General features: G+C 38.0%; 1 protein-coding gene across 1 annotated transcript in view; it reads right to left on the reverse strand.

Moving 5' to 3' along the window:
- Positions 1-13,965, reverse strand: part of LOC107591202 (zinc finger CCCH domain-containing protein 3-like) — a 26,537-nt gene that overhangs the window by 12,081 nt on the left and 491 nt on the right. Inside the window, exons 2-6 of the mRNA XM_016280282.1 lie at positions 12,669-12,741; positions 12,404-12,562; positions 12,248-12,317; positions 1,229-1,392; positions 780-949 (exon numbers count right to left, since the gene is read on the reverse strand). Coding sequence (XP_016135768.1) covers positions 780-949; positions 1,229-1,392; positions 12,248-12,317; positions 12,404-12,562; positions 12,669-12,741 — 636 coding nt within the window. The remainder of the gene's footprint in view (positions 1-779; positions 950-1,228; positions 1,393-12,247; positions 12,318-12,403; positions 12,563-12,668; positions 12,742-13,965) is intronic.

Below are 13,965 nucleotides of genomic sequence, written 5' to 3' on the forward strand. Positions count from 1 at the left end.
GGACACGCGTGCAGTTGTCGTACTGTATTAAAGCTTTAATCAGGATAAAACCATATATTAAAAGCTAACATAAGCAGTAGCATTTACAAATAACAGCATATCTAAAAGTATGAGACAACAACAAACAAAAAACAGGCCTACCATTAAAAGCCGTGCTTGCACAGGTTCTGCACGATCCTCTTCAATAATATCCTCTGCTTCTCAATCGCGCTCAAACTGATAAGCGATATTAATGACGCCGTTGTTTACAATACAACCAGAGCACATGCCGCTGAGGTGAGGGGCGGGACTTTAGAAGTGCACTAGAGACGGTTGAGCCAATCACAACACACTGGGCTAGCTAACCAATCAGAGCACATCGCCTATTTCTGAGGGAGGGGCTTCATAAAAGCAGGAAATGATCAGTGCGTTTCTCAGAGAAGGGACAAAGCGGTGTGGAATAAAGGTACATTATGTGAAAAACAATGCGTTTTTTTAAAAATGAAGCATTAACACAATATTAGACTGCACCCAATAAACACAATCAAGCCTAGAAAAAAAACAGTGGGAAAAACCCCTTTAATAACATAATTATCATTTAAAACCTAGCAAATGTAAGTGTCTTTTTGTGAAATGTTTTGTTATCTTTCTTTAAAGTACTATCGGGTTTTATATTATACATTAAGTGTTGCTTAAGTGTTCATATACTTTGTATACAGCTATCTACTGTATGTTATAATTATTATTATTCTACACTGAATCGGTTCAATCTAAAGTCCTCTAGACCTATAAGTACACACCTTTGGCCTGTGGGCCTGCAGTAGGAGGGAGCTTTGGGGTATCAGGGTTCTCTGACATGTCAGGAGAGGTGGACAAGGAGATGAAGGAAGGCAGCTTCTCAGGACACGAGCTGGACGGGCCCTCATCTGCCTGTATGGACTCTGTCTGAAGAGTCTGAACATCCTCCGAACTGAAAAGGCAAAACACCAAATATTATACGATTTTTATAAGATTAACAAGATTTTATTTATTTAATTTTATTTTCAAATTAATTTATAAATGATCGGCATGCTTATGGCAGATTTACATGGTTATTCAGGTCACTTATATGTATAATAATATAATTATTAAAATAAATCATAACTATAATGATAATTATTTTCAACAGTACAGAAAGATGAAAGAGAACACCAACCGTATATCAATGACAATTAAGAATCATAATGTTATATTAGTTCCTGATCCTGACCTCTTTAAAATGTCTCTAGTACAGGCTTTATTGGCTGGTTCAAAGCTTGCGTTAGAGCCGGAGCGTTTCAAGCTCTGTCTGTGGTGCAACTTGCATTTGGATCCACGTGGACACACACCAGTACTGGAGAAGTCTGGACACACCAGCGTGTGTTTCTTCTTACACTGTGAAGAGAGCAGAACATTCTTAATGCTTTATTTCTATTTATATCCAGATTGACAATGGATGTTTTATGGGCTGGTTATGAACATGTGGCACACTGTCAAGTTAAAATCAAGTAGAGATTTCATGTGTGTCACACTCTGTAGGAGTCCACTGAAGTTAGCAAAAATGAGTGTTTGTGTGTGATCACACATCAGTAGGTGCATGTATCTGATATGTGAGAGAAGGTGAGCATGTGTTTGTGTGTGTAAGTGAGAGTAGGTGAGAGTGTCTGTGCCCGTGTAATTTGGGCGTAAATTGGTCGTTTCATTCTTCGGGAGACCCGATCCCTCCCACCTGTCAGAGGAGCTAATTATACCCCACTATGGGGTGAGGAGCGCGAGACGGGTGTATAAGTGTGAGAGAGAGACTGGGCGAGTGTGGGGCATGTTGCTCCAGAAATAAACAGAGAGAGAGAGAGAGAGAGAGAGAGAGAGAGAGAGAGAGAGAGAGGGAGGGAGGAGAGAGAGAGAGAGCGTGTGTGTGTGTGTGTGTGTGTGTGTGTGTGGGAGAGAGAGAGAGAGGGTGTGTGTGTGTGTGTGTGTGTGGGTGTGAGAGAGAGAGAGTGTGTGTGTGTGTCTGTATCTGTGTGTGAGAAGGAAGGGTGGCTGAAGGATCGTGTGTCCGGGAACACTGTGGACCCCCTGTCACCCCTTGGGGCAGACTGTCCATAGACACTTTTTTCAAACAAGGATCAGGTCAGAGCCACAAGTGGCCTAAAATGACCAAATTTACAGCTATTAGGTATTATCTTGTGGCGCTTAGAAATGAGATACAGAAACCAGACAGATTTTGTTAAATTAAACCCTCAGGGACCGTTCACACATGAAACATCTTTTTGTAATCCAGCTGGCCGACTTTTTTAATTGTTGCAAATATGATTGCTGTTTTTTCAGTGTCTAGCACCACAGGCACCACATTTTTAAATAACCAAAATACTTATCAAGACCCCTAATAAAGCCGTATGTTAAATGCATCCTGGGTTCCCTTTAGGAGGTCAAAAGTACAAGATAGATATGATGTAAACAAGATGAAACGAAACAAAACACAAAAACAAACAAAACTCACAAAAGAAAAACAAACAAACAAAAACAAGACAATGCAGAACACCAAAAAAAAACTAACAAAAAAAACCAACAATAAAAAAAAAAAAAAAACATTTAATTTGATGCCATAGACACTGTAACTAACCACATAAAGACATGTATAGTGTGGCTATGGAGTCTGTAAGTCCAATATGAAACATGTTGCTATATTTACTGTTATACAAAAAAACACTAAAAGTATGTATTTTATCTATACACACACAGTCTAGTGTAAATGGATTATCGTACTCAACGAATCTGGGTCTCTAATGCCCCCTAAATCATCCTATAGACAACATCATCACTCACTACACTCATGGCTAATTGGCCCAATTTGCTAAATCCCTTGCCACTTGAATTCAGTCGATTCCAATTCCACCCCATTTCAGAAGAGCATTTGGGACCTTTCTTTTTTTAAACACCCATTTGTTTCTTGTTTGACGGATAACATCCATGTTGAGTTTTAATCACTCAAAGGTCCGGCGAAGGCAGATAGAACCAATGTGTAAATTGTGAGAAATTACGAGCGTTGTGAAGTGCGATAATCAGATCACACTGCATCTGTATTTTTAACTATTCTGATTACACTTTCACAACAATATAAACTATTATTAATTGTGTGTCTGACCTTTAATATTATATAATTAAGTTCATGGGGAAAATGTCAAGTTTTATTCCTTTTTTTCCTAAAAAGTCCACATTTCTTCTTTTTATATGAGTTTGAGATGAGATATGAGTTTATGCAATTATAGGAGACTGATTGAAACAGTGGTAACTGACTGGTAAACTGGTAACTGACTAACCATTCAGCCAGTCACAGCACGATATAAATACCAGGTATTCCTAATCATCAGAAAACCGATAAAGTCAGAAAATGGTTCAGTTGCTTTTAAAAATCTTCTACAATGATCTGAATTAAAAGAAACACCATTGACATTTCTGTCTTTACTAACTCAATGTATTTGGCATCTGCTTAAAAAAAAGAAACTGCTATGTTGGGCCCCTATGTCATGGCCAATATGGTGTATTGGATGGGCCCTGGCTATCACACTGGCATCTCTGGGGCATTTATAATTCAACAACACTGACTGCATCCACCAAGTCTACTCTCAGCCGCCAACAGACTATATGATGCACATTGACCACTAAGATGGCCAGAGCTGGTTGAATTCACCATTTCAGACTTGTTGGTTATCTGCTATGCTACACCCTGAAATTAGGGTGCAAACGTTTTTAATCAGTCTTTCATGAAGAAAAAGTTTTTGGCTATTAGTTATCAAGCTGCTACAGTAGCCTCTTTACAGTAACTATTTCCCCCAGTTTGCAAGGTTTTTCATCAAATCTTTTTCAAGAGCTTTGTCTAATGTAAATAAAATTTGGATTTCCATATTGCTGTCTGTATATTCTTTTGTTGAATCTTATTATTTGAAAGTGCTGACATTTTGTTACACAGCAGTATTTACCTGCCTCTTTCATCCCCCTTCGAAGTGGGAGGAGTTCTAGGCCAGTAAAATCCAAAGTCTGGTTTATGAGATCAACTTAAATCAGACCAGTATGGTTAGTTCAGCCAAAAAATTTATATTGTCATTTACTCAACCTCATGCTATTCCAAACCTTTCTTTCTTCAGCCAGCAGAACACAATATATATATATAAATATATATATATATATATATATGTGTGTGTGTGTGTGTGTGTGTGTGTGTGTGTGTGTGTGTGTGTGTTTATGTTCACACTCACTCTCTTTATATGGGCAAAAGCACTTCAAAAAACGATGACAGCAATTTATGTTTTGGGGGAAAACTATTCATTAACTTAAAAAAATAAAATAAAATTTTTTTCATGATACTTTTCATTACTGACTATAACGATGAAGAATAAGGTCTACACACTTCTACTAACATTTAGTATATATATTTTTTTGTTTGTTTTTTTTTCCACTAAAAGTTTTTCATGATACTTTTCCATTACTGATAATAATGATCAAGAATAAAGTCTATACACTTTTACCAACATTTAATATTTATGATGAGCAAGCAAACAGTCCTAATCCCATTCCTTACATTCCCACCAACATTCGATTTCTACAAATTAGTGGAAGCTCCAGTATGAAAAGTATGGATGATATAAATCTTAGATAACTTATAAGTTGATTGGCTATTTGGAATCATATCTAATTAGAAGAAAATCCCACTGATGGGAGGTGGACGCAGTACTGAGAAGGCTCATTAACTTTGATGTTCACGGCTGTGATCTGGGCAAAGAAAACACAAAAGCCAGAGTCCTCCCCAACCACACTCTCTCATTCTAATTTACATAAAAGCAGCAAAATAGAGGGAAAAGAGATGTGTGAGAGGGAAAAAAAAGAGAAGTGGATGGAACATCTTTATATCAGTGCAAGTTAACAATTTTCCACTTGATTTAAGAAAGGCTGGGAAGTCTCTGGGGCCTATTAGAAGAGCTTTCTACTGGCCACAAAGCAGAAAGAGTCAGCACATTTTACATTACTGAGACCGAAAGCAAGAAAGAGAGTGAGACAGAAAGAATATATGGTGGTGTGAGCTATGATAAAGAGCTAGGAAATGAGAATAGTGGCAGAGTGATAGAGGAATGAGACGAAGAGAAGGAGAATCAAAAAAGAGTGATCAGGATGAGGTGTGCATGGATGTGCCCAGCAAACAAAAGAAGAAACAGGACAGAAAAATATGTGAAATGGCAGACAGAAAGAGTGAGCTAGAGAAGGGGAAAAATAACAGAGGAGGGAGAAATGAAGAGGATGAGAGTGCGCTTTAACCCTTGCTCTGCTGGCGTATCCATTCCTGGCCTCTCGTCTGTACTGCTGTCATCAGCACTTTTTCACGTCCATAATTATGGTGTGCTATCCATCAAATCTAAGACAGTGCTTTTGGGACGGCGAAAAATTACAGACCTAAGCACTTCAGATAATAGAATAAATATTAATATCGCTCTTCTTATATATTCTCATTCTCACCCCAAATATTTAAATGAGCCCTGACAGCGAGAGAATGCATTTGTTACGATGAAGAGAAAGCAAAGAAGAACAAATGGAGGGGAAAAAAACAGAGCGAGAGACAGACAGAGACAAAGAGAGAAGATGGGAGAAGCAGAAAACACTGCGGAGAAACAATTCATTAGAATGAGACAAATCCAAAGAGGAAGAAACTGATTGGGGCTGCGATGAAAGTTTCTGCGGGAAAAACAATGAAGGGAGGCATACTGTCAGTTTAAAATAATAAATCCCTTTTGCTTTGGCATTTATGAATTATGTTAGCATCTCAAAAGCTTCCTGGTTTAAAATCTATAGCAAAATGGCACTACAGCAAAAAAAAGGCACTCAGTCATTTTTTATTGGTGCACATGGCAGTTGTCTTGGAAATTGTTTGATAATAGAGGGCATACAGAGATAATTATTCAGTTGGTCGTGTGATCTCAATATGGACACCCTCACGAGGCGACCCCCACCATGAGACATTAAAGTGCTTTTATTAGGCTACTGATATGACAAGTCTTCTGCTGCCAATGCATGTGAATTTTTTTTTTTGGTGTTTGTGTATTTAAAGGGTTAGTTCACCCAAAAATTATACAGAGATAATTATTCAGTTGGTCGTGTGATCTCAATATGGACACCCTCATGAGGCGACCCCCACCATGAGACATTAAAGTGCTTTTATTAGGCTACTGATATGACAAGTCTTCTGCTGCCAATGCATGTGAATTTTTTTTTTGGTGTTTGTGTATTTAAAGGGTTAGTTCACCCAAAAATTTAAATTAGCCCATAAATTACTCACCCTCAAGTTATCCTAGGTGTATATGACTTTCTTCTTTCAGACAAATCCATTCAGAGTTATATAAAAAATTGTCTTTGACCTTTAAAGCTGTTTATTGCCACTCAGCGGGTGTTACATGCATCAGTCCAAAAGAAGTTAAATAAAAAGCACCCATCCATAAAAATGTATCACACGGCTCCAGGGGGTGAACAAATGCCTCTTATAGTGAATCCTCCGACATTCTTCTTTACAAATCCTCGTTTTGTACTTCTAATAAGTGACCATTGTTTTGTTTTGATCTCTCCCCTGCGCTTCTGCGTTCGTCACTTCTGAGCGGCGCATGCGCAAAGTCGACCTCATACGTCATCCGCCCGGAGCTGCTTCAGTGTACAACTCTTGGCGCAAGCTACATTAAAGGATTATTACGTTTTGAATATGAATATCTTTCTTACAAAATGCATCGATTCGCTACAGGAGGTATTTGTTCACCCCCCGGAGACGTGTGAGACACTTTTTTTTAATGGATGGGCACTTTTTATTTAACTTCTTTTGGACTGATGCATGCAACACCCGGTGAGTGGCATTGAACAACTTGAAAAATCAAAGACTTTTTTTAATATAACTCCGACTGGATTCGTCTGAAAGAAGAAAGTCATATACACCTAGGATGACTTGAGGGTGAGTAATTTATGGGCTAATTTTCATTTTTGGGTGAACTAACCCTTTAACAACTTGTTTGGTGTCAGTTTTTTGGTTTTTAACACTTTTTTTAAAGAATGTATTTATCTCAAAAATGTTGATTTATAAATGTACAATTTTACTTGATTCATGTTCGTTCATAATAAATTAATGTCAATTTATGCAACTTAAAATGTTAAAAGTGTACAAATCAAGGTTTTTTGTTCATGATGCCTAATTAACTATTAATGAACTGAACCTTATTGTAAAGTGTTACAATTTATTTTAAATAAAGAAACATTACTGAATGCATTAATAGAATAGTTCACCCAAAAATAAAAATTTGCTGAAAATGTACTTGTAATCTTGTGAAGTGAAAAGTTGTGTGTTTGTAACAAAATAATAATAATAATTACAATTTTAAAAATGTTGATTACTTGCAGATTCTATTTTCAGCTGCAGAGGATCTTGTGGTGAGCAAGTGCTAAATTTCTCCAAATCTGTTCTGATGAAGGAAAAAATCATCTACATATTGGATGGCCTGAGAGTGAGCAAATTGTATATTTTTTATTTTTTGGGGTGAAGTATTCTTTTAAGCTAACATTTCTAAAATATAACAAAGAACATGACTAGCACAGGTCATACAATGTCATGTATTCAAATAGGATGAAAACAAGAATGTAATAAGTACTATAACATGACTGTGGCTACACTTGTGTCATGTAAGTGAAGGTTTGTATGCTCCTTTACGGCTTAATGAGACTGAGGGACAGGTGTGATTGGGGACAAAAGAAGCATGTGTGTGTGTGTGTGTGTGGGGCAAAGCTGGGGTGAGGATGATGCCCCTGTCAAAACACACATTTATCACACCGTCTAATCAGTAATTATGTGCATGTGTCAATGGCACAGATTTGCACCGACTCCTTGTGAATATAATCTGCATGTATGAATAATCTGAACGTGACTGAGTGCTCTCTGGGCTTAAAACAGAATGTGAGGTTCGCACACACAATGAGTGAGAGGGGAGTCGCTGCCCTCTTAAGTGGAATCTCATTTCCATGGGGGTCATATAATTTCAGCTTAATTAACTGCAACAGAAATATTGACCCAAGTGGGGCATCGTACCACCTGCACGATGTGCTTATGTGCAGGAGAGGGGATTGGACTCTAGTAACCACTCGGGTAAAGGAGTTTGAGGGTTGGGGGTCTTGTTTCTCAGTTATCTGGAAGGGGAACTGGATCGTTTTCAATTGCAGGCGTGAACTCAAGCCATGCTTCATGGCGTATACATGGATGACACAGGGTGTGGGGTTAAATTGAGCCCCAAGGCTGTGGAGGAATAGGAGGAGGGGGCTTTTGGGGTTGGGACTAGCAGGTGGGCCTGCACTGCTATGAGGTGGATCTGCTCCTTTAAAACAAGCGGACAGCTGGTCTCTTGGTGGACTGGAGGGGTAGAGGGTGACAACTGTCACAGGTGCAGTGATTCAGTGTGTTTGTATGTGGGGGGGGGGTTGGGGGTTGTATTTGTTGAGTAGGGCCTTGGACAGAATACAAGCAAAAGTCTGAACAAGTGTTAGAATATGAAGAAAGGGAGGGAGAGAGTGGAGCAGAGAGAAAGTATGTGTGTTTTTCAGTAAGTGAACGCTCTCAGAGGCGCTTTTTCTGTGTCAAACAAACAATGGAAACAGGTGCCTCACTGTGAGAAGGAAGTGTGGGGTAAGTTTCAGACAGTGTCTTACTGAACATGGACTGGCACTTCTATTCCTGTCATTTATACACCTCTTCATTTACCACTCCTGATGTCATTATAAATAATTTTTATTTCTATGTTACATTCATATTATCCTAGAAGGACTTTAAGGCCCCGATATACTCAAAGCCAATTTGTTTTTCATTCTTCGCTTAGGGTAAAAAAAAAAAGTTTTACACTTTATACAAAAGATTGCTTAAAAGCAATCAGCTTTACAATATCACACATGAAAAACAGAGTCAGTGTCACTTTCCATTAGAATTTTAACTTCAATTTCTACTAGAAAGCAGCTCTCCAGTGTGTTGATGTTTTTACTTGCTGATGTCTGACCTTAACAGACGCAATGGAGGAAATGAAGTTTTCTGTGTCAAAGGTGGTGGAACCCCACAGCAATAGTAGTTTGAAGGTGTCGGAAGTAACTCACTCTGGAAAGCTGTTTTGAACTCCTGAAACGAACTCATTTTAGCCTTATATTGCTTGAAATTATGTCACACCAGTTAATTTTTCAATTTAGCTATATAAGGATCTTTACGGTTTACAAAGTTTAAAACAAAACAAAACCAGATTCCCACTTTTTTTTGGATTAATAAATGTTTTTTACTGGACATTTCCAGTTAATTGTAATGACTGGATACTGGATCTGCTAGTCTTGATCTGCAGCTGAATCATTTAGAATACTTTGTGAATCAGTTTGAACAATTCATTAAAGGGAAGGTCTAATGCCATTTCATGCATTCTGACTTATTTACACGGTTAAATAGTTGGCTTCTCATGCTAAACATGGCCAAAGTAAAAAAAAAAAAGAAAAGAGTTGAACGTATGACGGAGTATTTCGGTGCCAAATACACTCTTTCAGGGTTCGTATAAGTTTCGGAAAGGTTTTTGTTTTTTTTCTCTCCCCGAGCATGGCCCTGTATGACGTCACAAAGGGCGGAATTCCTTGTATGAATTCCATCAACCAGAGCGAGAGCAAGAGCACAGCCATCAACGTGCTTCATTTGGTTATAGAAGTCGTCGGCAGCACTGCACAGGACTTGCTCTAGAAGGATTTGTCATTTTGTTTTTAGACCACGAAATCAACAATGTCACCAAAGAAGTGTGTTTTTGATTGTGAGGGAAAGAGAACCTTGTTCAGCTTCCCAAAGAACCCAGCGTTAAGAGAACAATGGATGCAGTTTGTTTCTCCGGGGCGGCAACGTTGTGCATCGAGTTGTGCAAGCGTGTTTGCTTGTTCTCTGCATTTCGGTGACGAATGTTTTATAAACAAATTACATAAGTCAATTAAGTTTTTGCTCCTGTTTTATTTATGTCAATAGCTATATTTCCATCACCCTGTTTTAATGCGCATTTTGAAGTATCGCTTGAAAAATTTTGAAAATAAGTTTTTACGCTCGCTTGAGGGGGTTTTTGACTTGGCGAAAAAGGGTTAATGCGAATAATGAGAATTGGAAACGCATTTTGCGAATAAATCCCACATGAGCGTTCAAAAAAGTAATGTGACTTTTGCATTATGGGACAGCATAACCTGACTAACCAGAGGACCGATTTTGTTGCACAGCATCTGAAATGTTGTCATGGTCATTCTAAAGTACCCGAGCAAAATCTGTCGTCAAAGTATTTCTGTATAACTGCCTCCCAGAACGGTCTACCACGACTGCGTTCCCAAACAGCTGACATTCACCTCCGAAAGCAAGACCGCATTTATTGTGTTTCGTCTGCTCACTCAAAGCGCAAGTAATTTATTATATTTGAGAATTATTATATTCAGTGGCTTCTCTTACTTTTCTTAGTGATATTTAGTGCCAGTTTATCAGGAAGTGACGAATTTGTTCTCTCTGTCTCGTTGGATGGAAACAGTGCTTGTTCGCAAATGTTTTATGCGATATTCCAATTTTGCGCATAAGTTAAACTCGCAACTTTGGATGGAAACCCAGCTAATGTCACAGCTTGCAGACGACCGCTACGCACAAGCTTCGCACACTCATGACTCTTTAGCTCCGCCCACAGCATGCCTCCAGGAGCTCGACTGTTTTCAGAGTGAAGCGTAAAGCTGTAACTGTCTTTTATAAATCTGATAAAACTAAAGACACTTCGGAGATTAGTGATCTCCGATAGGAATCTTAAGCTTAACATGAGATTGGCAGAAACTGTGTGTTATGTCCCCTTTAAAAACAACCAACTCAAAAGAAACATTCACCCATAAATCACACCACTTTGACTTGCAAGCAAGTTTAACTCCACATAAGTGCTACACGAGCAGAATCTAGCTAACAGATTTAAATTGCATATTCATTATAGATATTTTATTGTTATTATTTTATTGACGATTTTATTCTTTTTCACAAGTTTTCAGGCCTGGAAAACAGTGATATTTCCATGTTTTCCATGATCATGGGAACCCTGAAACTGTAAATTTTGTGAACCATGTTAAAATAATTTTCTACTGAAATAAATGAATACTGATTATGACAAATATTTAAAATAATGTACACTTACATGATATACAGATTTCTGACTTATTTTATTCATGAAGAGTCAGTCTACATATTGGCTGTCATTGGATGACATGACCAGCCGAATATTAGTAACATCTTATCTCTTACATCTCTGCAATCCTGCTGTTGTCAGATACTTTTGAACCAACCATGCATTTTGCGACCAAAAATATCTGATAATAGTTCTGCAAATACAATATCTATACTATTATTAATATACTATAATTGTATCAAACACTAAATGGGTTAACAAGGTGAGGAGGCAGACTTTGAGACCAAAGAATCATGACCATGAAAAATATGACCATGCACAAGTGTGTGCCTGTCTGAGACGGGTAGGTAAGATATGAGATCGTAATGTTCACTTCAGGAGAATCTAGACTAGTATATGATGGGTCACATGTTGCTTCAATACTGATCACATCTCCACCTGTCTCCATGACTGCAATACCTAGGCAAAGACCTCAAAGTATTTAACTCCGGAATCTAGTGGGAATGCCTCACAGATATTGAGACTGTGACACACCAACATAACCTGAGAGAGGAAGCTAAGAACCTGACATAGTATCTTTAATTATCACCCCACAGGCCAGCAAGCCCCGACAGTAACCTGATACTACCACATATGGCCACTCATGACTTATGTTAAGATTCCTATGGCTTTATGCATATATTATGCAACTGTCAATACTGCCCTACAAAGATAAAATACAGTAGCTGCACATTTTATGTTTGAGTTATGACTGAAATTGGGTCACTTAGTTTAAGATCTGCTTATCTCAGATAAATCTGGTTTAAATATGAAGAAAAAAATGATACCAACTCAAACAAAACTCAATCAAAACTATGAAGAAGCATTTCGATTTTCTAAACATGCACTAGATTGTTGACTTTGACACTTTTATTTTGCATTGTACATAATTTTTTTAGCACATTTTGTACAAATGGCTCGTTAGAATACTTAAATCAAATCATTTTATGCTTTTGATGGAAGATCCTTTAAAAGTTATCCTAAAAACGTACCTTCTCTTTGGCTACTTTATGCGAGAAAGGACAAGTCCCATCTGTCTGCTTGCATGTGCCTCGGAGAAACCTGGCAACAAATCAAGTTTAATTTGAAGCTGGCTTACAAAGCGTTAGACATATTGTATAATGTGAGAGTGTGCAGATACTCAGTACCTGGTGCAGACGGCCACTTTGTCAGGGTCATGGATGTAGGGGCAAGCGTCGCCATGGTTACACTTGCCGAATCGGTTATAGTACATGCAGTACTGCTTGGCCCTCTGTTTCTTCTGTCGGGCCTGTCGTATTATAGCTAAACTCTTCTGCACAGCACGACTGATACGCATAGAAAAAAATGTAATCACAAACCCAGTAAACAAATTGATGGTCATATGTTTTATGTTGTTACGCTGTGAAATTAACCATCTATTACAATACTAACCTGGCTACGTAACGTGTGGCTGATGTTCTTCCCTGATTACCAGTCGAAGAAACATATGGATTGTACCACTCTCCTGTAGTATGGAAAGAAAAAGACAATTATAGAAGATGACCCATTACACATCAAAACATCAAGTATCTCACACCATTTTATGGAGGTGTGACTTTGTGCCATGAAACACAAAAGGAGGTTTAGCTGTGCATAACAACCTAACTCTGTAATCTGTTTGCCACACAAAACTCATATTTTTCAAAGTCTGATGGACTTTTTTATGATGGTTTTGTAATAATTTTATAGTGTTTTATGACATTTTTGGTACTTGACAGTCCCTGGTCACTTAATTCTTTCAATGGAAGTCTGATGGACTTTTTTATGATGGTTTTGTAATAATTTTAGTGTTTTATGACATTTTTGGTACTTGACAGTCCCTGGTCACTTAATTCTTTCAATGTATGAATGAAAAAGTAGCATTAACATTCCACTAAACATCACTTTTTGTTTTTCATGGAAGAAAGAAATTCTTTGGTTTTGTGTTTGGTTTGGATTGACAATATAAAGCCAATATAAAGCAATGTATTATGTCTTTGTGAATGTAATGCAGATATTATAGCTTGAAGTGAGCTGTAGGTCAGTGCTTGTTTGTTCCTCTTGCCTCATCTAAGCTTGTGCACAAACAAATGTATTTATAACAAGCCAGACTAATAGCATGTAATTAAAGGCCATCACATTCATTGGTAGTGATGGAGGCCAGCAAGTACAACTAAGACAAGATACCATGCTGTTTATTTATACGTCCGGGTCTGTCAACTACAGCCAAATGGCAATCTGAAAAATAAGTAGATATAAACACTGTACTTTATGCAGCACTGAGTGATATAGCAATGAGGGCAGAGCACAAGGAATTTAGGATCCAAGTGCATGTGAGAAATGGCTCGCTGGTTATGTGGGATGCAATTGTGAAGTTCATGTGAAAAAGTGAAGGAGAGATTGAGTCTGTGTATATTAACTGTACCAGACTCGTGTGTGGTGAGACTACAGTTTGTTGGGGAGATCATAAATAGATGAAATGTGTGTGGAACTCAGTCACAGAGCAGGAGCTGATCTTTAATTCCACTTCTGACTAGGGCTTTAGGGTTTAATCTAGGCCATTCACCATCTCTCTCGTTCTCTCTGTGTCTCTCTCTCAACCTGTAGCCAGTGACAGATGACAGCTTTATTATAGAAACACTTTTTCGCACCACTGTGTATATATTATATATATTAGGGGTGTAACGGTACACAAATATGACAGTTCGGT

This window comes from Sinocyclocheilus grahami, unplaced genomic scaffold (genome assembly GCF_001515645.1).
Source record: "Sinocyclocheilus grahami isolate Dianchi unplaced genomic scaffold, SAMN03320097.WGS_v1.1 scaffold138.1, whole genome shotgun sequence".
Taxonomy (NCBI): Eukaryota; Metazoa; Chordata; class Actinopteri; order Cypriniformes; family Cyprinidae; genus Sinocyclocheilus; species Sinocyclocheilus grahami.